The 25,564-nt window shown below is 41.0% G+C and overlaps 3 protein-coding genes across 8 annotated transcripts in view; 2 read left to right on the top strand and 1 right to left on the bottom strand.

Annotated features, from left to right (window-relative positions):
• LOC124057015 (dedicator of cytokinesis protein 3-like) overlaps window positions 1-4,428 on the top strand; it is a 125,531-nt gene extending 121,103 nt beyond the window's left edge. For all 4 annotated transcript variants that reach the window (XM_046385053.1, XM_046385056.1, XM_046385055.1 and 1 more), the window contains one exon: window positions 130-4,428. In XM_046385053.1, the coding sequence (XP_046241009.1) occupies window positions 130-825 (696 nt within the window). In that variant the 3' untranslated portion in view covers window positions 826-4,428. The remainder of the gene's footprint in view (window positions 1-129) is intronic.
• Window positions 1-25,564, top strand: part of LOC124057033 (nuclear factor 7, ovary-like) — a 546,992-nt gene that overhangs the window by 162,625 nt on the left and 358,803 nt on the right. The gene's annotated exons all lie outside the window — the stretch shown is intronic.
• Window positions 14,062-25,564, bottom strand: part of LOC124057047 (butyrophilin subfamily 1 member A1-like) — a 36,704-nt gene continuing 25,201 nt past the window's right edge. The window contains exons 1-6 of one of the 3 annotated variants that reach the window (XM_046385128.1): window positions 24,831-25,196; window positions 23,622-23,942; window positions 22,285-22,320; window positions 18,967-19,245; window positions 18,675-18,797; window positions 14,062-15,275 (exon numbers count right to left, since the gene is read on the bottom strand). In XM_046385128.1, coding sequence (XP_046241084.1) covers window positions 15,208-15,275; window positions 18,675-18,797; window positions 18,967-19,245; window positions 22,285-22,320; window positions 23,622-23,942; window positions 24,831-24,900 — 897 coding nt within the window. In that variant the 5' untranslated portion in view covers window positions 24,901-25,196 and the 3' untranslated portion in view covers window positions 14,062-15,207. Of the gene's footprint in view, window positions 15,276-18,674; window positions 18,798-18,966; window positions 19,246-22,284; window positions 22,321-23,621; window positions 23,943-24,830; window positions 25,197-25,564 lie in introns of those variants that run through there. The other 2 variants (XM_046385129.1, XM_046385130.1) reach the window with 2 other exon arrangements.

Here is a 25,564-nt window from a genome sequence, read left to right as displayed (position 1 = left end):
GCTACCCGAGCCAGAAAAATGCTGCTGATGGGTCTAAACAGCTGCAATGTGGGCATAAATCAGTCAACATGAACAGTGAACTGACTGTCAGTGCTAACTCTGCCTTCTGTCCCTCCTCTCTCTCTTCAGTCTCCCCTGCACCCTATACCTGCCTCGCCCACCAGTCCACAGTCCATCCTGGATGGCAGTAACTCCACCTTGTCAGGCAGCGCCAGCTCTGGAGTTTCCTCCCTCAGTGAGAGCAACTTTGGTGGCCCCGCCTCCTCCTCCGACCCCCCAGCCAGTCGCACAGACACCCTGGAGTCTGTCCCCAGCAGCCAGGCCTGGACCACTGACCAGGAAGACCTGGACTCGCCTTACCAGCCCGTCAGGTACAGCATCTCTGAGCCTGAAATCCTGGAAGGAGTCAAATCCCCGCCCTGCCGCAGCCACTCCGCCCCAGGAGGTGTCACCCCAGCCCACGCAGGGGGCCAAATCCAACTCCAGGCTGCAGGTTCGACCTCCACCGGAGCTCTACAACAGCCACTGCAACAGGATGGGCTGCCGCAACCCCAGCACCACCACCAGTACTACCACCTCTTTCATCCACACTACATCCCCCACCACCCGCCTCTTTACCACCTCCATGAGCCTCCTCCAGCCTTGCCCCCCAAACCCTACCCCAGAGAGGGGTGTATCCCTGAAGAAGACCTCCTGAACCCCCAGCCTGCACCTCCACCTCCTGCACCCCGGCCCATGCCCCGCAAAATCTCCCAGCCCATAATCGCAGCAACTAAGGATGAGCAAGCTAAAGTGGCCTGGGAGCACGGAGTCAGTGAGGAGTAGGACGTCGGCTGGCGATGATGGTACCTGTTGAGCTGAGATGAACAAAATTTAAACTCTTGCTAGCAGAGAGAAAAAAGAGAGAGGATGTGATAAACTGTCAGAATCCCCCAGCTGTTCTGGTTCAGTAAAGAAATTAATTAGTGAAGATGAACTTTGAAATGATCTGCTCTCTCACAGGCAGTAGAGTCAGCATTCAACATCCTTTAACCAAATCTCAAATCACTGCATCCATGCATGAGCACATCGAGTTTGATTTGTTTGGTTAAACTGAAAAGAAAAAAAAAAGTTTCATCAGCTTTTTCACTAAACTCACCATGATGATGTCCACAAATACATATTTTTAAATTCGGTCACTGCAGGACTGAAATTGCACAGACATGTATCTCATGTTATTATTATGTTATTGATTTTATTTTCATTGAAAACATGAATCAGACATCATTCAGAAGGTTAAAGATTTTAAATAAAATAATAGTTATTACACCCTGTGCTCTGAAGATGTTTCGACAAGCAGCACTTTAATAAATCAACAGAGCACCAAAACATATACGAATTATACAGAACTGTCAAAGGAGTTCCAGTTGTTAACTGTTACATGAGGTTAAAAAAAGGTTAAAAAAAAGGATCTCACTGAAAACCACACATTGAGATTCTCCACTTTAATACAGAGGACCTGCTAAAATAAAAAATAAATAAGGAAGTAAAAGACTCAATGACTAAATTAATTTGCCATTAAATGCACCAAAAATAGTAAAAACAATTGCATTAATTAATGTATAAAGTGTGACATAAGAGGATATTTGAGTTTTAATGTATGTAAAAATTAATAAATAGAAAGCTAAATGGCAAAGTAAATAACGGGGAAATGAATACAAAGGTAAATCAATGCAGAAGCTAATTAAAATTTTATTAAAATTTAAATTTATATTGTATTTTAAAAATTAAAAGTGGAATTCATAAAGTTGTAAAAACCAGCAAAAATCCCACTTCCTCTCTTCCCCTAAAGTTACCCCTCTGAAACATATGAACTCACTTTGAATGATGGGTTTGCTACAGTCAACAAGCCCTGCTAGCTTCTTTAGGCTAATAAATACAAACTTAACAACTCTATGTAATGCCACACCAATAACAATAACAATATCATGATGAAGGTAAATAACAAACAGGACGAGCTTGCCCGTGTGTGTTCTCTTCTTTGTGGCAGAAGAAGGACACGGGCAGAGTGCAGGTGAGTGGGCAGGCAGGTAGGCTGAATGAAATGATCTCATTACAACCTGTAACAGCCATTTATTTATTTATTTATTTTGGCCACTGCATTTTGATTTACTAATTACTGTTGAGATGTACCTTTAATTCCTCCATTTATGGAGGGCCATTTATTTTGGTGCATGAAATAGCATATTAATTGATTTATTTTTGATGTCGGCAGTTTTGCTCCTCCATACATTTATCTTACTCAGCAGAGTAAGTGCAGGAACAACAACAAACATAATATTTCCCAACAAGAAAACCAGTGTAGATAAAAGTAATAGACTATATAGAAGTATAAAAATACAAATTATATTTAATCATTAATACTTTTGATTGAAGGTGAAACTCGTAGAAATATGCAAGATAAATGGCTTCCTGAGCCATTAGTAGCTGCTTGATGGTACATGACGTGCGCTCCTCACATTTCAGGGGTCAACAAGTCATTTTATTTAAGCTTTTGATGTTGAAAAGGAGTTTTAGTCTGAAAGGGTTTTTTTAGCTGAGGTGCTCAAGGGAAGAACCTGCAAATGTGTGCGAAGTGTCAGATGGATGATATTTCTAGAGAATATTAATATACACTTTTGCCATTTTTTAATGAAAGTAATGAACTGTAACAACTGTACATTTTTTAAATTCAGGAAACTGTTTTGTATGCACTTTCATTAATTGGAAGTTACAGCTTAAACAGACTGTGAGGTAAACTACTGGAAGCACTGGAGACCTTCTGTGTACTGACTTGTAGTTTGAGAGGAAGACCCACTTCGATCACTGAGGATGTTACACCTTCATCCTGGTGTAAAAGTACTGTGAAGGACTTTTGTATTTTGTTTGCTGAAAAACTTTTTCCTTTTTGCCACCAGCTCAGATTGTGTGTCATCTTGTGATCCATCCTCTCCTTTTCTGGGTTGAAAGGTACAACAACTGAGGTGTGAACAGCTGTTAGCTCACCTGCGTTACCTTTTCAACTCCCACATCGTGTTTCAGTTAAACTGCTGTTCTGCCTGATGCTGGTTTACATTCTCACTTACACAGGGTGAACGGTAAGAGCGGTGCATACATTCAGTCATATTTATGTGCATCACAAAGAGCCTCTTAACGCTAAAAGTCCTGAATTTATAGTATGACAAAGGATGAGACTGGTGAGATTGTGATATTTTGTTCTACGTTATATTCTATTTATAATCCCACACACAACATCATGTTTCCATAAATCCCAAAACAACAGATGTACATTAATCTGCTGCTGAAATTGTTTCTTTCTGTAAACGGTTGTTAAAAACTACAGCACTCAGCACTTCTGAGAATTTTTCACATCTATAAACTGTTATATATTATGATGTATACATTTACATCTTCAAATATAACACCATGTGTCTCTGTGGTTCCTTTCAGCTCACAGAAATGTCCTGAATAATTTATTTTACTTTTTCACCTTCATTTCCAGCTGTTTTTAACAGCTGTGAAATGTTCAGTGTGAAAACAGAAAAGGTCCAAATGTGGACCACTGAGCAGACATTTTGACTCAGCAGGAGAAGCACAGCTTCACTCCTCTCAGACGTCCACACAGATCATTTTTAACACAAGTCGGTCCATGCAACCTTCGTTTTACTAGCGTTTGGCACACGAGAACACAAAGAACTGAAGATAAAGTCCACGTCAGTGATACGTCGAACGCCAGAGAAGAACTTAAAAACACAAACACTTACATTATTATGTTATATGTACATTTACGAGTTTGTGATTATTTTTTTTCCCTTGCGACTCAATAAAATTTATCTTAATCTATAAAATTTCATTATAAATTATTTGTTGATATTTTGTGTTGTTAAACTAAATCTGCAAAGTAACTAAATAAATAAAAAATTAAAAGTATTGGAGTGAAAAGTATGTTTGCCTCTGAATTGTAGAAGAAGAAGTAGCAGAAACTGGAAATACTGAAGTACCTCAAAATTATACTTAAGTCCAGTACTTGAGGAAATGTATTCAGTTACTTTCCACAGAATCAGAATTCAGAATCAGAATTCCTTTATTTATCCCTGAAGGGAAATTCAGCTGGTCCCACCTGATGTTTTTCCTGCTGTCAAAAGTTCTGTGGAAAAAGTTGCAGGACAAACACTTTCGTTTGTCCGCATGTTTCACCACCGTGGAAAGAGAAAAGTAAAATTTCATCCAGAAAAGGACACAAAACACAAAGAGTAAATACGTCATGTTTGCTGTCTGAGAGGCTCCTCGGCTCAAACAGGAAACAAACTCTTAATCACAAGATATTTTCAGATTCACTGGCATACGGATTACTTTGTATGTTGGCCCTGAGTTGGTAATCTGACTGTGTGGATGTCACAGAGGGAAGCAGGAAGCGTGCTTTTAATCCCCGCAGGGTTAAAAGCACGAGTGCAGCTTTGAGGTCAGCGTACTATTAATTTGTTAATAAGACATTAAGACATTTTTATCCACGTGTAAATGCAGTTTGTTTCTGCTGTGACCGTGTATCGTAATCTTTTTCAAACAGGATGTTAAATCTGCTCACAGTACATACTGTGGTTTATTATTTTTAATTTCTATTTTAAATGGTGCTTTTGATTCTGAGTGGGCTGAATGGTTCTTGCTGTCATTTCTCTTGTATGTCCTTTATGTCATTTTTCCATCTGAGGCTTAAGTTCAGCCGCCAGACGCGACAGTGAGAACAAACGTAAAGAACGTAAACTGTCAGAAGTATGGAGGACTGGAGCTGCCAGAATAAAAAACAAATAAGCAAATAAATGAATCAGTGAATATATCATTAAATTATCCAAAAATGTTTTATGAAATGTTACATAAATTATACATAAATTTCAGTTTTGATTTGCTTTGCTTTGATTTATTTAACTTATCAATTCCCCAATTTATTAGCTTACCATATAAATTTCCGCTTCATTTACTAATTTATAGGTTGATGTGCATAGAAAAATTTAAACAAAAAATACTCCATGAATAAAAACATTAGTAAAGTATTAATGTAATGTAATGAATAAAGTAGTAAATCAAATGTAAAATTAATGGAGGAGTTAACATAAAGGTAAATAAATACAGAAGCAAATTAAAACAGAAATATTAATAGAATATGTATGAAATATATTTGTTTGTAGAAAATAATTACTTCAGTTATTTTTAATTTTGTGTTGTTACAATTAATAGCAAATTATTTATTGAGTCATTTATTTTGTTGCTTTGGATTTTGTCAGTTTTGGTCCTCAGCGGTTGTGTGAAATTTTCACACAAGGATTGTGTTCAGTTGTTTTCACAGTGAAAACAACTACATCAAAATCATACAAACCTTCACATGATTGTCGGCAGATTGTTCATGGTTATATATTTATAAAACAAAACTATGCAAAGCCTGTTACGATCAAATTTTTTTTCTTAATTCGATGTCCAGTTTGAGTTATTTTCTGTCTCTTCAAGCATGCAAGTTTTTGTTCTTCTGGGCTTTTTCTCCGCGCTTTGCATCGTTGCCTGGGAGAAGCGAAATTACATTTAAAAAAGTGTCCTGTAAGAATTTTTTGCTAAACACATGCAGAAGCAGTCAGATTTGTTGCTGTGACACTAAAACCACTGAACACACATGTTTGTATGTTTCTTTGTAACGGCTGTAAAGGATGAAATGTGAAGGGAAAGCCGGCGACGGGTCGATTCCTGTGTACATAAAGGAGGACAGCGTGTATTTATACAACCATGAGGGGCAAACCTTGTATACATGTAGATTGTGACCGTCTTGTACTTTCTGATGTAAAAGTGTTTTTAAGCGTAGACCACAGCAAACAATTTCCTTTTGTCTGATTCTTCTGGTTATTTCAGGGCAGCTGAGCGGAAGTTCGTTATTCTTTTGTGTATTTTGCATCGATGACAAATCCTGATGGTGAGTTACTCTGATGGTATTTCTTGTATATAAAAGTCTCTGTTGTGTTAGCATGGCTATGAAGTGTGTACGTGTACCACAGTAGATGTAAATACTCACTTTTTTTTTCCTACTCACTAAACAAACTGCTGTGTTGTGGATTCATTCATTAATGACAAACATTAAACAGTAATGTTTTATTGACTCAGCTGTGGTTCATCCTGCCTTCATTCCACATTAGATAAATGTACTGAAGTAAAAATACCACAGTGTAAAAATACTCCGATACATGTAAAACAGTAGTCAGCAGAATTTAGTAATACTACTACAAAAAATCTCTGTTAGAGCTATCGATTACTACTGGATTATTATTTTTTACAGTGACATTAAATCATATGTGCAGCTGATTAGTCCGAAAAGTAAATAATTTAAATTTTCCCTGAGACATTTAGACTAATAAATAATTTTCAGCATTAAGTCAAGTCAAGTCAAGTCAACTTTATTTGTATAGCCCATTTTTACAAGCAGTTTGTCTCAAAGGGCTTAACATAACATCAGCAACATCCTCTGCCCTTCGACCCTCACATCGACTAAGGAAAAACTCCCAGAAAAACCTTTAACAGGAAAAAATGGAAGAAACCTCAGGGTGAGCAACAGAGGAGGGATCCCTCACCCAGGACGGGCAGACGTGCAGTGGATGTTGTACAGGCAGGAAAGCAATTAACAACATGAGAAATGACATTACTAAAAAGACAAAATCTCAACTGTTTAGTTTCACTTTTTGCTACCACCTCAATATGATTTTAACATTTCACAAGTTATAAGAAAATTATAGTAATGAAAATTATAATGAACTGCTGTAACATTCATGTATTCTTTTTTTTTTTTATGTGATGTTGAGAATCACTATCATATCAGTTCGATTTCGGCCCGTAGGGAGAACCACCCCGCCCATAGTCGGTACATAGAGGAATGACAGGCAGATGTCAACAATACACATTGGGTTGGTCATAGAGCCGGCTACAGTTCAACTTGAAGATCTGGATGGAGAGATACCTGCAGAAAGATACAGAGAGAGAGAGAGAGAGGGAGAGACACAAGACTACGAGGAGCACTGGACACACAGTTAGTGACATAAAATAATGAACTGCATGTTAATCTGACGAGGGGAGAGGATAGAAGAGGAAGAGGAGGAGGGGAAACTGCTTGGTGGATCATGTTTGTGTCCCCCGGCAGCATAGGCCTATAGCAGCTTAGCTATGATAGAGATTTAAAGATTAACAGTTAGTCAGACCTATTCTACCTGTGGCTATATATCATGAGGTGAGTGAAACTATGCCTACCAGCCCTACACACTTTATTTGGTGCTAACTATATGCTTTACTAAACAGAAAGGTTTTAAGTTTAGTCTTAAAAGTGGAGGTGGTGTCTGCCTGTCGAACCCAGATTGGCAGCTGGTTCCACAGCAGGGGTGCCTGATAGCTAAAGGCTCGTCCTCCCGTTCTACTTTTATAAATTCTGGGAACTGTAAGTAAACCTGCACTCTGTGATCTGAGTGATCTATTGGGAGTATATGGGACTATTAGATCCTGCAGGTATGATGGGGCTAGTCCATTTAGGGCCTTATATGTAAGTAGGAGAATTTTAAAGTCTATTCTGAATTTTACCGGAAGCCAGTGAAGAGAAGCTAAGATGGGGGAGATATGATCCCTTTTACTGATTCCTGTTAAAACTCTAGCTGCTGCATTTTGGATCAGCTGCAGGTTATTAATAGAATAATTTGGACATCCTGACAATAGTGAGTTGCAGTAGTCCAGCCTAGAAGTAACAAAAGCATGAACAAGTTTTTCAGCATCACTCTGAGAGAGGACGCTCCTAATCTTAGCGATATTACGGAGGTGAAAGAAGGCGGTCTTAGAGGTCTGTTTTATGTGATGAATAAATGACACGTCTTGATCAAAGATAACGCCGAGGTTCCTTGCAGTCGTACTGGAGGCCAAAGTAATGCCGTCCAGAGAGAGTATATTATCAGCTATTCTATTTCTAAGGTGTTTGGGGCCTAGAATAATGATCTCAGTTTTGTCTGAGTTTAATAATAAAAAATTGGAGGTCATCCAGTCCTTTATGTCCTTAAGACATGCCTGGAGTCTGGCTAACGGCTCTGTTTCTTCAGGCTTTAAGGATAAGTACAGCTGAGTGTCATCAGCATAACAATGAAAGTTTATGTCATGTTTCTGAATAATATTTCCTAGAGGGAGCATGTATAAGGTGAACAGGATCGGCCCAAGCACTGAACCTTGTGGAACACCGAGGCTAACCCTTATATATGAAGAGGAAACATTATTAACTTGAGCAAAGTGAAATCTATCTGTTAAATATGATTTGAACCAGCATAGCGCAGTCCCTGTGATCCTAGTCTCATGTTCTAATCTGTGTAATAAAATGCTGTGATCTACAGTGTCGAAAGCAGCACTGAGATCTAGCAAAACAAGTATGGAGACAAGCCCCCGGTCTGATGCCATGAGGAGGTCATTTGTGACTTTAACCAGTGCTGTTTCTGTGCTGTGATGGGCTCTAAAACCAGACTGAAACATCTCAAAGAGACTGTACCTGTGTAGGTGATCAATCAACTGATTTGCAACCACTCTTTCGAGTATTTTAGATAAGAACGGGAGGTTGGATATCGGCCTATAGTTTGCTAAGATGTCTGGGTCAAGTGAAGGTTTTTTAAGTAAAGGTCTAATAACAGCGGTTTTGAACGCCTGTGGTACATAACCTGTTGTTAAGGATAAGTTTATCTGATCTAAGAGGGAAACGCTAATCAAGGGAAAGACGTCCTTGAGGAGCTTAGTTGGGATGGGGTCTAAGAGACATGTAGTTGGGTTAGATTTGTTAATGCTGGAGGTCAGCTCGGGGAGGTCTATGGGCAGGAACCTGTCCAGGGACCTGTCCAGGGATGGAGTAGGATTAAAAGAGATTACTGGAGATGGCACTATATTGGCTATTCTGGGAAGATCTTTATTGATTTTTTCTCTAATGTTATTGATTTTATTGGTGAAGAAACTCATGAAGTCTTCACTGCTAAGAGCTGCAGGAATACAAGGTTCAACAGAGCTGTGACTCTTGGTCAGCCTGGCTACAGTGTTAAAGAGAAAACGTGGGTTGTTCTTGTTTTTCTCTATTAATGTTGATAATGAGTTGTTAAAATGAGCACATTCTGAGTTACGACATAATTAATTGAAAATCAGAATGTCAGTGAATACAGATGAAAATAAAGAATAAATAAAATAATCTTGTTTTATAATTACATCCCATTCCGCTTAAAACACATCAGAAATCAGCAGTTTGATAGTTGTGTCTGTGTGACTCATCAAATACAAACAAATGACTTTTAATGACTTGGTTTTTATTCACGATCTTACGGGCATTGCAATTTGCCATTTTTCCGACCAAAAAAATGAAAATGAAAAGACAGTAACAAATAGAAAAAAAATATAAAGTAAAATATACTACACTGTAAATGCAAACAATGTCTTGACTTAAGATGAAAAGGGCATTTAACTTAATTCATACTAGTTTTTTAAGTTTATTTTCTCTCATCGACTTTTCTGCACTTTTTACCCTCATACTTGTTACGTTACGTTACACGAACTTGTTTTTCCTGAGTGTGTAGCGTAGCGTGGTTTGTGGTATGAGACTTAAGTTACAGAGCTGTGCACCCCAATGCGCATGTCCATTTCCGGTTAGCGCGCATCTACCGCCAAACTCGTTCAAACGCAAGAGGTCAAAGTCGTGCCCCTGGCCCCGGTGCTCCCACCGAAGGCCGACCCCAACGTTGATTTCGGTAAGGCTAAAGCTTTTGTTTGTAATCTTGTCAATATAATTTAATGTTTGGAATGAGAGTTGTTCGAAGAAAGTCCACATCTCTGACTTCCTGTTGGCATGTTAGCTTGTGTGTGTCTGTGCGGGTTCACAGAGCCGACGTTAGCAGCAGTTCAGCATGAGCGAATCCGATTAAAAGTGCTCTGACTCTGTCTGGACCGAGCCCCGGTGTAGTGTTCATATTTATCATGTCTCCGCCGGTTCCTGTCTGTTAGCTGCTGGATTACGACGAGCTGCTAATTTAGCTGTATGAGTTAGCCAGTTAGCTTAGCAGGCTATGGACGGCGGCGGCGGCGGCTCCGCGCTTCAGTTCCAGGCGGCAGAACTTACAAGTGTGTCAGGGTGCAGTCATGCTTGTGCTGGGACGTAAACGTTAGCTAAGGTCAGTCCAGACGGTGACTTCTTCTCGGGATCAGTACACGTCCGCTGCTCCACACAGCGGTCATAACTGACCCAGTAGAGAAAGGGAAATGCGGGCCGATCCACGGACTTCGCCGGCCACTGGAGCCGCGATGAGCACGGAAGTCGAGCGCTGCCGTCGTACGTTTCTAAAATATCATGTTATCATAGCCGTCACAACCGTACATTACACTCAATCATTTTTACACTTATTTATAACTACAGTATTTTGATGAATGCTGACGCCTGGCACAGACCTCAGGTCTCATGCAGGTGGTATCAGACCGTAAATAGGAGACAAGGTGGGTACTGCTTTCATTTAGACATTCAAAGTGCAGGTCAGATTAATTAGTGATGCTTATCTTTAAGTAATACATTTTGTCTGAATAAGGTGTTTTCATAGACACTGCTGTCTGTTTTAATACACTCACCTGGAAACATTATTGAAACAATATTATCCAGTTCATCATTTAATCTTGCTTAGATATGAAGGACATGAGAATGTGGTAACACATGACTGTTAAAATTGCACTGATTTAATATATTTTTTATTTTTATTTTTTTATCCATATAGCCTACCTTAGGTGGTGTCTGTGACTGTGAAGTTGGTGGCAGTAGTTAAAGAGGTACCCTCAGTCACCAAGACTGTATTGACCACCAGGGTACCAGGTAACGGTCCACCCAGCCAGACCACCTCAGCAGCAGGAGCAGCTGTTCGTCCCACTGCACCTCCTCCCTCACTGCTGCTTCACTGATAAGAAGCTTCCTCAGTAGACTGGACCAAAATCCTTCAGAGACGGTGTTGTCACTTTTAGTAATTTTTATTTCATGTTTATTTTTGTGTCATAGTCACCATTGCAAAATTATTACATTAAAAATCTTTGTTAAAGAAATGATGATAAATGTGACAGATGTTTTTTGCTGTTGTTTTATAGAATATAGACAACTGTTTGGTGCCAGTCGCTCGATCGTCTCCTCACAAGTAAGTGTTGTTTCAGATTCTTCATCATTCCCACCTTATGGTTGTGTGCTTGCAGACCTCAGCTAGGCCTACACCTGCTGCTACAGTACAAGTAATTCTGTAGAATTCAGCTTTGTAACTTGAGCACACATATCCACAGAATTTTTTTTTCCAATTAAGTTTGCTTTCATGTAGTCTTCTGCTTGTTGTTTTTTCTCGTCTTTTCCATGAGACCAATGACATCACCACAGCACGCACTGCTGTCCTGCAATGTCTGCCCCTGTATCTTGGAGAAAATTCCAGCGAATTCTTCCTCAGCTGCTCAGTAAGTACATTTATGATGATAATGATTGACCATCACACAGTGCACATTTTAGGACCTCATCAGACCTCAGGTTTAGCCAATAGTACAATTCCCCAAAACTGAGGTCAAGTTAGTTATTATAGCCTGTAATCATACTTTGCAAACCAAACATATTTAAGTTAGGATTTCACAACTTTAAACAAGTGACATATTTTTAATCAGTTGAGAGTTACAAACAAATTTGATGCCTCACATGTGATGCTGAAGGAAAGTAATTTTCCATCTTAGTCTATGGTGAAGATGTTTCATTTCAATTTCTGCCTGACATAGAATTGGGTTTAGAAGGTTATATCACTAAATTGCAACAACACATCTATGTTTTATATGATTTTCAATGCATTCGAAGTTTGAGCCAAGTCTGAGCTTGCCAGATGAAGTTGTATAGCCTTTTTTTTTTTGAGCTCTCTAAGACAGTATTCCAGAGTGCTTGTTTCTTCTGTGTGATGTTGTGCATCATAAGAGTGAACACACTATAACTACCTTAATTTATTTGTGTTCTTTTATTTTTAATGCAGGATTCAGACTCTGCATGTGACCTCACACAGGTGCCTGTTGGGGTTCTCACCCCACCACTGATTAACAGCACTGCAATCATCCTTGAAGGAAACGTTGTCATGGATGAGATTCCCACAACCTCTCAAGCTCTTTGTGTTCTGTTCGGCTCAATGTGTGCACCCCATCTGGATTACCCCAAAGGTATGAAGAACACGTTTGAGTTCATCCAGAAGATGTTGTTGTACCTCGGACAACAGTATATGATGTTTAGTATTAGAGTGTAGTGCGCTTCTGCAGCAAATGTTGAATATATCAAAGTTGTTAAAGAGCTGACTTACATTTTGCTGCTTTGAAGGTGTATGTACAAGTACAGTTCTATGTAATAATCCAGTTTTAATTATCAGGTTTTATTCAGGTTTTAAACGTTTACAGACTAAATGTTGCCAAGTCTGGTTGTTGCTGTGAGACGTTCAGGAAAGTGTCCATTGTGAATCAAGGACCTTCTGTTAGCTTATACCCAGACCAGTCAGCACACCTCACTCATGCTCATTCTCACTTTTAAGTCTCACTCATACATCACATACTGATTTTCACTCACTGACATACACTTTGTTTGTCTCTCTCTCTCTCTCTCTCTCCCTCTCTCTCTCTCACACACACACACACACATATATGCACACTCATACACTCAGTCTCTTTCACAAACACATAATATTGAGGAAATTAGGCATAGGCATAACTTAGCAGGAATCTGAAGCAATCGCCAAACTACAAGGAAGGATTTGCCTCTAACTGGTGTTAGCATCATTTATTCCCGGTTTTCTCTCCTCTGGTCACTGACTGGCCTGGTTCTCTGCTAACAGAAGGGTTTGGACGAAGGCTGAACAATTCATCACAGTATTAACAAAAATCGCCATATGGCCAAGTACAAGATACAAGAGATACAAGATACAAGAATAAAGTACTACTATTCAGATTATAGTATATGTATTTTTTTTTGATAGAGGTCAAATTTGGTAAACCTCACTGAAAACTAAGTATAGATAGATAGGTAGTGGACTTTATTTATCCCCAAGGGGAAATTAGGTTGTCATAGCAGTCCAGTATATTTGAATACAGTAAAACACACTACGACACGAAATACTGTGTATAAAAAATAGAATAAAGAATAAAATACACTAAAGGACGCTTGTGTGAAAATGAATAATACTAAGTGGTGCTTGTATAATAGTGAGGGGTGCTAAAGAGATACACTGACCTTTTTATTCATCCTTTTTTATTATCCTTTTTATTAGAAACTCGACCTTTGATGATCTCTTTCCAAACAAGTTTACAAGTGAACAGCATGTTGATTATTATTGTTTACAGATACTGAAATAAAAAACATGTTTGTAATGCCATTTTGTGAATTCTTATTTTTAAGTTAGTTAAACTAAGGTATGTTAAGTGCATTTATTTAAGAGTCAGAGTCCCTGACTGAACAATCTCTTGTAGCTGATCAGCACATTGTGGACAGGGTGGGAAGGAAAGTCCAGTATCATCCTTATTTTGGACAACATCCTCTCAGACACCACCGTCAGAGAGTCCAGTTCCTCTCCCACAACATGTTGGCCTTCTTAATGAGTCTGTTGGTGTCCCTCACCCTCAGGCAGCTGCCCCAGCAGACAGCAGCATTTGTGATGGCACTGGACACCACCGACTCATAGAACATCCTCAGCATCGTCCTGCAGATGTTGAAGGACCTCAGTGACCCTTTCTGTAAACAGAGTCCACGTTCTTGCACCAGTCCAGTTTGTGGTCCAAGTACACCCCTAAGCACTTGTACTCTTCCACCACCTCCACAGTGGCCCCTCTGATGTTGATCAGGGTCACTGGAGCCTTCGTCCTCCTCAGGTCCACCACCAGTTCCTTGGTCTTTGTCACATGGAGCTGTAGGTGGTTTCTCCTGCTCCAAGTGACAAAGTTGTCCACTACAATCCTGTGCTCTCTCTCATCACCTCCACTAATACATCCAACCACTGCATGTGTTTATTAATTCATTTGTAATAACACACAGATGAAATGCTGTCACCACATGTGCCAAACACGACTTGGCAAAGTCAGCTGACCAATCACAGTGCAGTATGAAATCTGTCAGTACAAATAAACTGAGAACAACAAATAAATAAGACGGACAAACACACACACGTCTTGATCTTGTCGTACTCGTACACCACATGTACAAACTGTTTGTAGTGCGGACAGGATGAGTACCAGACTTTCACACTGACAGTCAGGAAACATGAAACGACACCACAGAAGGCAGGTAATGGTGTACGAAATGTGATGCAAACTGACCCGTCTTCAGTGCATATATAAAGTTCTTTTGGTAAAACATTCACTCTTGAGCAATAAAAAATATTGCCAACAAGAATAAGTTAAGTGACGTCCTGAGTTAGCCGAGTCAGCACCTTCATGTCTGATTTTGTCTCCATTTTTTTCTTTGGCTGGAATCTTTATGTTTAAAACTCTCACATCCAAAAAATCTTTGAATATTAAAATCTTCATGATTCAGGACTGAATTCAGTCACCTGTCAACAGCTTATTCACATTGCTAATGCTAAACGTTCATGGTGTCAACCCTCACTGCTTCAACTTTCAGCTGTTGCACTTGTTTAAAAGGCACAACTTGGTTAAAATGTTATATAATAAATAAATGTTATGTTATATACAGTTTATAAAACTATATATACTGTTCTGTATGGATCTGATAGGATCAATATGATCTCTGAAACTTTTGTTTTATCTGGTCCTTTTAAGTTTTATCAACTCGTCCTCAAACAGTTTGCTTATTCTGGTGTTGATATGCAGCTTCCAGAGGACAGCTCAGCTTTGTGTCTAAAAGGACACCAGCATGTGAGGAGAAAATACAAACAAAACACAAAAGGAGACGAACTCTAAACACTAAAGGCAGCGAATAAACTTCAGTGCCGTAACAAAAAGAGTCATCGCATCAGAAACGTTTGGAAAGCTGCTGATTGTCGTGTGGTAAACTTAACCAAAATCTGAGCGAGTTTCACAAAGCTGTCCTCTGAGGCTGCAGATAAATATTTACAGAATACAGTGTACACACACACACACACACACCTTTACAGCCGGTGAACAGGTGTAAAGGTTTCAGGCAAGTGAATTGAGTGGCTCGTCTGCAGAACTTGCAGTAGAACCTTTCCTCTGCTGACAAGAACCTGCAGAACAGAAGAACATGAAGTCGACTTTTATATTCAACAGAACAGATTTTGGTGGCCAACATAAAAAAGATTCTCGTGTTTGCATCATCTTTCAAACAGCTGGTGGTCTGAGTGGTTTTAGTCACTCATGAATTCATGTTTAACAGGTGGATCGTGATGTCTCAGGTGGACCGCTAAACGTCCTCCACCTCAGGACGTCGTTAAAGACATCAGGGTCTTTAACGACGTGAGGATCTCAGCTTCCACCTTGACTGACCACAAACTGAATTAGAATTAAGATCTGACTGAAACGCACTGAAGCACTTTGACTCTTCAGACTTTACTGTTAGCATCAGCTGTCGGTCTGCACATGTAAACTTATGTTCTCAGATCTCACTCAGTTGTTTCATAATGTGTCCATACTGAGTAACTGCAGACTGTTTGGCTTGATAAATTACTCAGTGAGGTCATTAAAAATATGGCTGCTAAAGCACAATTCTACACTTCACAAACATTAACTGGGCTTAACATTAATATTAAATATATTCAGTCAGACAAACCAAACTCTCCCACACTGTAAAGAGTCGCTGTTCACTTCAGATCAATCAGGTCACAGACTCAAGAGAGGCTCAGCTGTACTGAGCACAGATGGATGATTTGATATTCCACAGCTCTGAGAAGATTTGTTGTGTTAAAACGTGTGTTGTAATCATCCTCTGCAACTGTCAAAAAGCTCTAAACCAGGGGTGTCCAAACTACGGCCCGCGGTCCATTTTTAATTGGCCCGCAAGAATTCTTTTAAATAGAATAGAATATGGCCCACACTTCAACTTTTGTCTGAGTGTATTGCACTTCTCCATTTTAACACCAGGGGGAGCTACTGTTGATCAAGGGCCTTCAAGGCAGTTGCTCCAGCAAAAAAGACACTAATCAGAGAAGAAATTTATCCCAAATTACTCAACATGGCAGAACCAAAGAAGCGAAAGGTAGAGAGTGAGTGCAGAAAATTTCAGACACGGTGGGAGAGTGAGTATTTCTTCAAAGAATTTCAGGGGAAGTGTGTCTGTTTGATCTGCACTGAAACTGTGGCAGTTATGAAAGAGTATAACATACGACGTCATTATGAGACAAAACATCGGGCCTATGCATCCTACACTGGTGCTGAGCGAGAGCAGAAAGTAAAGCTAACCTGCAGGGTCAGCAACAGTATTTTTTTCGTGCTCAAAAAGTCCAGGAAAGGGTATGAGGTCACCCAACTCATCGCAAGACATGGCAAGCCTTTTTCAGATGGAGACTTAATAAAACACTGTCTCGTTAAAGTCGCCGAAACTATGTGCCCGGAAAAAGTGCAGGAGTTCAACAACGTTAGCATGTCCAGAAATACAATTGTGCGACGCATTGAAGACTTGTCAGCCAACATTAAACTGCAACTGTCTGATAAAGCTTGTGCTTTTGATTTTTACTCCATCGCATGCGATGAGAGCACTGATGCCACAGACACCGCACAGCTGCTAATTTTTTTGCGGGGAGTGGACGACAATTTCGGAGTTACAGAGGAGCTGCTCGATCTTAAAAGTCTAAAAGGCACAACAACGGGTATGGATATTTTTGAAGCTGTGTCAGACTCAATTGACAAAATGGGACTTCAATGGGACAAGCTGTGTGGAATTACCACAGACGGGGCTCCAGCTATGGCAGGTGCACACAAAGGAATGGCGTCTATGATGTGCGCCAAGGTGAAAGAGACTGGAGGAGAGGCGGTTAAAATGCACTGTATAGTTCACCAAGAAGTTCTTTGTGCCAAGACAGTCAATCTCGGAGATGTAATGAACACAGTTGTGAAAACTGTCAATATAATTCGTGTAAGAGGACTGTACCACAGAGAATTTCAGGCTTTCCTCTCTGATGTGGATGCTGAGTATGGGGATCTACTCTACCACTCAGATGTGCGCTGGCTAAGCCGCGGCGCCGCATCTCAACCACTAAGTTTACTCCAGACCTGCCAGCCATCCTTCTATCCAAAGCGCAGCATCACTGCTCCCACTGAGTGCAATGCCGTTCCCACTTTAGGTGAGTAAAATGTATTCCACAGTACCCGTGTGTTAGCATGCATGTGCAACAAATATCAATAATGCGCATCAATTCTGTCGCTACCCTGCTTTTGCGCACCACTTTATTATATGCGTTTTTCTTGTCAACGCACAGAGTACACACCGCTGTGCACAGCGCACACACTGCACACGCAAAGTCAGCTGATCTCATCTGATGAAGATTTGCTCCTTGATCAAGTGAATTTGTCCGGATTTTTGGCACGAGTGGCGTCGGATCAGAACCGCAGCTGGATGGCCCAATTTACATACCCAGCGTAGCTGATATTCACCAGAATAATTTACTAAAATTATATGCACTCCTGTTATTAAGTCCAGTTCAGTCTGTTAATGTTGATAACCGTTTCAAACCAACGTTAATAGGTGTGTTGCTAACCCTAATAACTTAAATAACAAGCTTGAAATTTACCCGTTCCATTTTCCACTTCATTGTTTTTTCTCTGTACTGTAAATCTTCTGTCTAAATCTGAGGCTGCTGTTCTGAGAATGAGCTTTTTCTGAATAAATCAGTTAAGAAAGCTGTGATGAAGGCAGTTTTGTTTTTAATTATATTCAACAATTTAACATATTTGCCCACTTTTAATTGATTTTTCTAACTTTAATACACTAAAGTTAAGGCTATATACCTAATTTCTAGTATGTGTCCCAGCCCCTTCTATATTTTTATGCATGTGGCCCTCAGTGAAAAAAGTTTGGACACCCCTGCTCTAAACCAACAGTGACATGTTTGGCCTTCCAGTCTATGCTGTGTGGCTCCACTCGGTGCAGCAGTTTGACACCACGAGTCAACCTGCTGCAACCAGTTTTAAAGCTATCAGAGTGTGTGGACGTTCTTCAAAGCTGATGGATGATGTTTCCCAGATGTTTAACTTTTAATGTTACCATCACCATCGTGTTGCTGCTGTTTGCAAACACACACAGAATCTCCTGTGTGTGTGCACATGTTCTAAGTGTGTAACATGAAGGGAACCACAAAGGTTCATTAAGGACAAATTGATGACCTTGAAAGCAATTTGACTTTGCATTTTTTTGTTCTACTCATCAGCTATGATCTCATTATGGGATGAAAACCAGTAATGCAAATTCCTCATTATTGATTTATCACTGATATTCATCGTGTGTCCCTAATTTACTTGAATTTGATCAGTCAGTAGGTCTGAGTCAGGGGCCTCATGTCAACACCAACAGACTGGTTCTCATCTGGGAAGAGTAAAACTGACAAGACTCTGGACATGAGACAGTCACAGTGTCTGTTGTGTTGATGTCTGCACACGTTGGAGATGCTGATGCAACACATGATGAAACTTACCTTTATTAAAGTTCAGAGTGATGCACTTTGTACACCTGAGCAAAGCTAGAACTGCACCGAGAACTGCTGTTCCCAAAAAGAATCCAGCCAACCATCCAGTCAGGACTTTGCTGCTCGAGTCCTCTGAAACACATCACAAAAAGCTGATGATAACCTCACAGTGTAACATCATGCACAGCACACTGATAACACACACACACACACACCACACAACACAATTAAAGGTGTCTGAAAACCTGTGAAGACCAATAACACATGAACAACATTCTGATGATCAAACCACAAATCTCACCATAAAAGGGCACGAAGGTCTGAGCAGCCGCCTGATGGTGAATTTCCCGCTGTGCGACCACACAGCTGAAGTGGTCGCTCTTGGTCACAGTAATGAGGAGGGTCACGTAGTAACGACCTCCTTTTTCTGAGACCTGAGGCTCCTCAGCATCAAGGATCTTTTCAGTGCTGTCCTGCCACCAGACTGCAGGTCTGAGAGAAGCAGCTTCAGCCTCACACTGCAGCCGTACTCCTTCCTTTGTGGCATCAAGTATTGTGATGTACGGCTTTGGAGCTGCAGCTGTGAACATAACATAAAGAAAAGCTGATTAAGGTCGGCTGGAAACACAGAAATGACCTGCAGAGCACCACAAAACACTTCAGACACAAGACTGTACATAAAATATTTCTGATCTCTAGATCAGCATTTCTACAGTCAGTCCAGCAGATCAGGCTAATGATCAGCTGTTGCGGCTATCTGAGAGGCTGATGGGGAAACGATGAGCCAACTGTTCTTTTGACTGAATGGTGTTGGGATCTCTGGCCATGTGCTCTGGAGAACAATAGAGAGGCCTACATGTAACTAAAGGGACCTGAGCTAGAGTGACGAACCGTTAGAGACCCCCACCCAAGACGTACACCTAGTCATAAAATCTTGAATTCGAACTCAGGACCGGCACAGACATTGGCTGTGTGCCAGCCATCTCCACAGGGGTCCGAGGTGACGTCACTCAGGTAATAAAAGTTCACTGCAACCCTCAGTCGCTGCTTTTTTTTCCCTGTGCTTGCTGTGACAATGAGAGCTATTTAAGGCTCTCTGAGGTGTCCAGCTGCCGAAAGGGAGCAACAGTCAAACGTTTGATTATTATCATCACTTTAAAACCCTAGGTCACAGTAAGCCTGTGAATATTCTCATTCATCCAGGTCATGGTTATCTCAAGGAAATTCAATCGAATGCAACTGGACTTAGTTATTTGTCTTTGAAGACATTTCACCTCATCCAAGAGGCTTCATCAGTTCATGCTCGCTTGACTCGGCTGGGACTAGGTCACAGTGTTTCAACTCGCAGACCGAGAAACAGACTGCTGTGTTTTTTTGTAACTTTTCCTTTTTCCTTCTGCCGATGTGGATCGCTGCAATCAGCTGATCGCACGTTAACGAGCCACGTGCCGACTTTGTTTAAGGATGAAACAAAGTTAGTTTTTCTTCATCAGTGATTTTCTTCGCTGCCGCCGAGGGACACATAGTGAGATGCAGCATCACCAAAGGAGCGAAACAACCGATCGCCAGCACCCCGCTGAGGACAACGCGGCGAATGTTTAAATGGACTATTAATTTTCCAACTCCGAAGGACTGGAGCAACTCACAGTAAGGCTTATGTCTGGGCGGAGGCATTATTAAGGCAGACGCATTATTAAGGCAGAGAAAGTGTAAAGTAGGCTTATTTACACATGATTTTCTTTGACTTAAATGTGCTGCAATCATTTAATTTTGTTACCAGCATTAACATAGAGTTGCTAATGTGTGACTTTCGCTTGTAAGTGCCACACTCATTTAATTTTTGTTACCGATCATCCAAATCCATCAGTTCCATGAGCTTGCACGTCACCGGTTAAAAGACCAACATCTGAGCAGATAAACTCCGGTTTACTGACTCCGCTATTGTGTGGTGATAGGGTGAGACTCAAAAGAACTGAAGTGGTGATCTTTGCTGGGTTCTTAATTGTTTAAGTTCCTCTTCTATCTTTATCTCTCTCACACATTTTTACATGGGCATGAGTCCGAGCACGCGATCACGAATCTCCTCGCGAGACACGTGACGCTCGAGGATCTTTGCCTTTGTAGTCTTTGTTTGCCACGTCAGCCACATTATATGGGCAATTGCCATCTTGGCTCTGAGCTGCACCCGATCTTTAGTTAGTTTCACTTAGTCACTCTCACTGAGGGGTATATATTGGTTCCTCACCAGTCAGTTTTCAGAACTGATGAAGCTGCTTGGATTAGCAGCGAAACATCTTCAAGCCTATCTACACAGTCCAGACGCCTTTAACTCTTTGCGTGAATATGACCTGGATGACTGAGAACCTCCACAGATATGTTATAGTCTAACCTGTCGTTGTCTGTGGTTATTGTGAATGTACTTGTAATAACAGCTGAATTCATGACAGTGCTTGGATTCATCCTTCATAATCTTAAGAGACTGTTATTTCCTATTAATTAATTTGGCTATTGGTCCCTGGTGACAGGGTGGTGCCCCGATTTTTATGTGTATAAAGCACACACTGATTTTTGCTTTAATGATTATTTCCCATAATCATTGACTCTTTTGCCAATAACCAAATTGCTCCTACTAGTGCACAACAATGGTAACTCAGACATCCAGGCTGATCAGTAACTTTCTGAAGCTGTTAAGTAGCAGACCTTGTGAGGACATTTGTACCATTTCACTGCCGGCAGTTCAATCAAATAACAAGCAACCGATTTATAAATACTGGAAAAGGCTGCAGTCCTCCACTAACATACTGACACATTAAAAATGTTAACCAACTTTAATTAAACTAAACTCAAATATGAAGGTCATTTTGATCACAACTTCATATCAAAGAAAACATCTTCCACTTTTAACTGGGACAAACAGCTGACGGACCTTTTAGACCCACAAAGTCCGTCCTTCAAAGACGAATCAGGAGAAACCAGTCGCCAGTCTTGACTCATGATGTCACCGATTTCTACATCTGCGCTGCGTAGTGTGTGTGTGTGTGTGTGTGTGTGTGTGTGTGTGTGTGTGTGTGTACTACGACTGCATCACTCAGACACCCGACACGTCCATTCACTCACACACACAGTCCTGTAGCAGTCAGAGTCCTCGTAACAGGAAATAAAACTGGAGTCACAGCAGTGAAGGAGCCTCAGCTGGTGGACTCACAGAACATCAGTGGATCACAGTGAACTCTGAGTGTGTTTGTGTCCCAGCAGCTGAGAAACACTGCAGATGTAGACATCAGTAACACCATCGAAATCAGACTCGCAGGTGCTTCCAGTGATTAATCACCACATTGTTTAGAAAATGTTCCAGATGTTACGTCCACTCTAACAGCAGTGGAGACCTTACGGCTGTCGAGAACCAAATCAAAGCTTGACTGAATGCAGTCAGCCTGAATGAGTGAAGGGATGCAGTTTGTTGACTTCAACACTCGACTTCCTGTCTGGTACCTGATGGTTACTGCATTGAAAGGACTGAGTGATACTGAGGCCCGCACGCACGCACGCACACACACACACACACACACACACACACACACACACTGTGGACGTAGAGATCAGTGACATCAGGACTCACCTGTGTTTTCTCCTGATCGGTCTTTGACGACTGATTCTGTAAGACAAACAGAAACGTGAATCTTTATGAACTTGTTCTCAAGCTGAGTGAGGGAGCTGCATGCTCAGGCAAGGAAGTCAAAAACACAACAACAAAACACAGCTGAGGTCAGGAGATAAAACAGACGTGTCACTGAAACCAGCACAAACACAAACCACCACTGAACAGGCACATCACAAACTACAGCTGGGCGACGCGGCCAAATATCACGATTAAAGGTTTCATTTCAGACAATACTGATAATTATTGGTCATTTTTAATGATTTTCAATAAGGAGCAGAACAATAAAGCACAACAAAGATGCTGTCGTTTTAAGCTTGGTTGATGCAAATGCATTCTGCACCATACTGGGGAATGTGTGTGTGTGTGTGTGTGAAGGTGAGTAGATCAGTTTGTGATTAAACACTAAAATAAAATTAAGCAGAACTAAAAAGAACCTATGAGAGTCAGACAATCACTGACATTTCACTACTTAGTGAAAAAGATAACAATTTAGATTGTGATGTGAGGTTTTTGGCCAGATCGCCCACATCTGCTGCTACCTGTGGTGCCTACCAGCAGCTGAAGATGAGTGAGGAGTCAGCAGTCAGTGCTGATGTGCTGTAAAGCAGAAGAGTCAATAAAACAGATTTTTAATGCACTGTGAAACACCGCAGCCACAAGAGCTTGCTGAACGTACAGCCACAAATGTGCCCAGTGCAGTCGTATCTGAGAGCTACAGACAGGCACATTACACATTACCAAATGCATGATGTCCTCCAGACGGATAAGACGGCTGTCCTTCTGTATTCAAATAAACAAGTGTCACAAAACACCAAAGCCAACAGCAGCTGCTCACTTTTTACCAAACAAGCAAGAGGAAACAGCACATTTGTGATGGGTCAGGAAACGTCACCAAACTGACTCATGGATTCCCTGAATGACCCCCGAGTTGGATTAAGCTGACTCTTGACATCAAACGAACTTCAGATTTGCTGTACTATGATGATAATCTTGTTCCACGTATTACTGCTCTCACACTAATATCACTGCTGTGCCACCACACTGATCAACACACAGCAGTTGTTTCTAACTTGTTGATGTTTCATCACAAAACTTCACGCTTTCTCAGGAGAGACTTTATTTAAATGTCACAGTTTGTGGGTGGAGTCACCACAGCTTGTGGAGCCCTCACAGTTCATGCAGCACTACAGCAAGTACATGTGAAGCTTACGTGGACGAGGAACAGTTGGGGTCAAACCTGCAGTGACAGCTGGACATACAAGATATTAACTGTTTAAAGAAATCAAAACACTCACCAACAACAAGCTCAATGAGGAACGTTTGACGGTCATGAAGTGGAAAAACACAGGTGTATGTTCCACGGTCAGCCACCGTCGTATTTATGATCTTTATGGAGGCGTCGCCGTTCTTCAGTTTGTCTTCAAAATAGGAGACGCGACCTTTGAACTGCCCATCTTGGCTTCCACGGCCGCCAATGGAATGTTGGCCTTCTTCATACAGGAACACCTCCTTCTGATCATCTTTCCTCCAGAGAAAGTCCTGTCGTGTCAGGTCCTCCTTGGTGCTGAGGGAACAGGGTAGAACAGCATCATCGCCTTCAGGTACGACGACTCGCTCTGGAAGATAAAAGATAGAGGAGATAATTTCTGAAAATTAAACAGTAACAACTGTTTACACCAATTCATGTTGTAAATTATCCTTCCTGGATGTTCACAACACGTCAACCCAATTCAGAGAAAAATAATCAATCTGTGAGACTGACAATACACACAAAACAACCAATGAAATCAGAGAAGCAAACTTTATAAATGCGTAATTAAAAAATCATTTGGAGTGGAACTATTCACAAACAGTCTACACGCTCTGGGGACAGGCCTACAGACAGGCCTGCACCTCGCCCATACGTGTATATCAGCTAACCAACAGTTAATTAACCGATTATTCTACAGATGATTTTATTACTCGATGTAACTACTCATTTACTCCAAATAAACACCAAAGACTTGTGTTACAGGAGGAGCGCAGCCGCTTCCGGGGCATCACGCAGCGAGGCTATCCGTCTCTGCGTTTATTCAATAATATAATATTACAATTTCCACGTCACTGCTGTGCTCAAACATGGAGGTTTTATTGCGTGGAGCTCTGATTGTGTCTTTTTCTCTTGCGGTTATTTTGTCACTAAAACAAAAAGCTGCTGAAAAGACAGCGTCCACACCGCTAGCATGCTAGCAGCTCTACTCTCTACTCCTCTCAGTTTCAGGTCTGGAAGTTGTTTAACACTTCTCTTAATATCAACTAATTTCTTCACGAATATAAGCATCCAATTTCCACGTTTGTGTTGTATTATGATGCTGAAAGTAACATCGAGTTATTGGACAGCCGTCAACAATAATGGAACATTATGGTAAACACCACAGGTGAGCCACAAGCTCGTCTACAGGTGACCGTTCATGGCGTTTTCAGCTTCTACTGAAAAGATACGCAGTAGACATTAACTTTCTTACCTTTTTCACTCCCAACAGTTACTCCAGACGATGCGAGGACACAGAAACACCACAGCAGAAGCCTCTTCATGTTGTCCTGGAGTCAAAGCTCACAGACGAGTCGGTGCTAGCTGCTAGCTACCTGCTACCTGCGGTGACGTCGAGATGCTAACGTCACGTTAGCTAACTATCTTTACCTGTTTGACAGTAAATGTCCTTGATAAACTGGTAGCTGCTGGACACAAGGCGATGCAACCCGATATTTTAAGACGTTAGTGTTTAACAAGAATAACTTCAGATCACAAACTCTTCCTGTGTTGTGAAGAGAAGGACGTCGTCTCACAGCCACTGCTGCGCGCTCCGCCTCACTGCTGCGCGCTCCGCCTCACTGCTGCGGGCTCCGCCTCACAAGTAACGCAAAAGTGAAGCAAAACAGTCCCAGACAGCAGGACTGACTGTGTGTCGGCTAGAAAACACATCAATTATCCTCATTTCCATTCTGTCATATGTGAAGCTGATCAGTCCGAAACGTCAGTCATTTCAGGTCTGAAACACTGAGACTAATAAATAATTTCCAGCGTTCAAAAGACACCATAATCACGTTCTGGGTTATTAAATACTGAACTGACAATCACAATATAAATAAAGATGCAAATAATGAATACAATACATCCAATTCTGCCAGTAGAAATGGTTCCTGTACCCCTGAGGAGCACACAGTATGACTACAGGAGGCTTTCAATTTTCCTTCTTAA

Source organism: Scatophagus argus, chromosome 3 (genome assembly GCF_020382885.2).
Source record: "Scatophagus argus isolate fScaArg1 chromosome 3, fScaArg1.pri, whole genome shotgun sequence".
In the NCBI taxonomy this organism is placed as follows: domain Eukaryota; kingdom Metazoa; phylum Chordata; class Actinopteri; family Scatophagidae; genus Scatophagus; species Scatophagus argus.
This window is presented reverse-complemented; position numbering and strand designations above follow the sequence as displayed.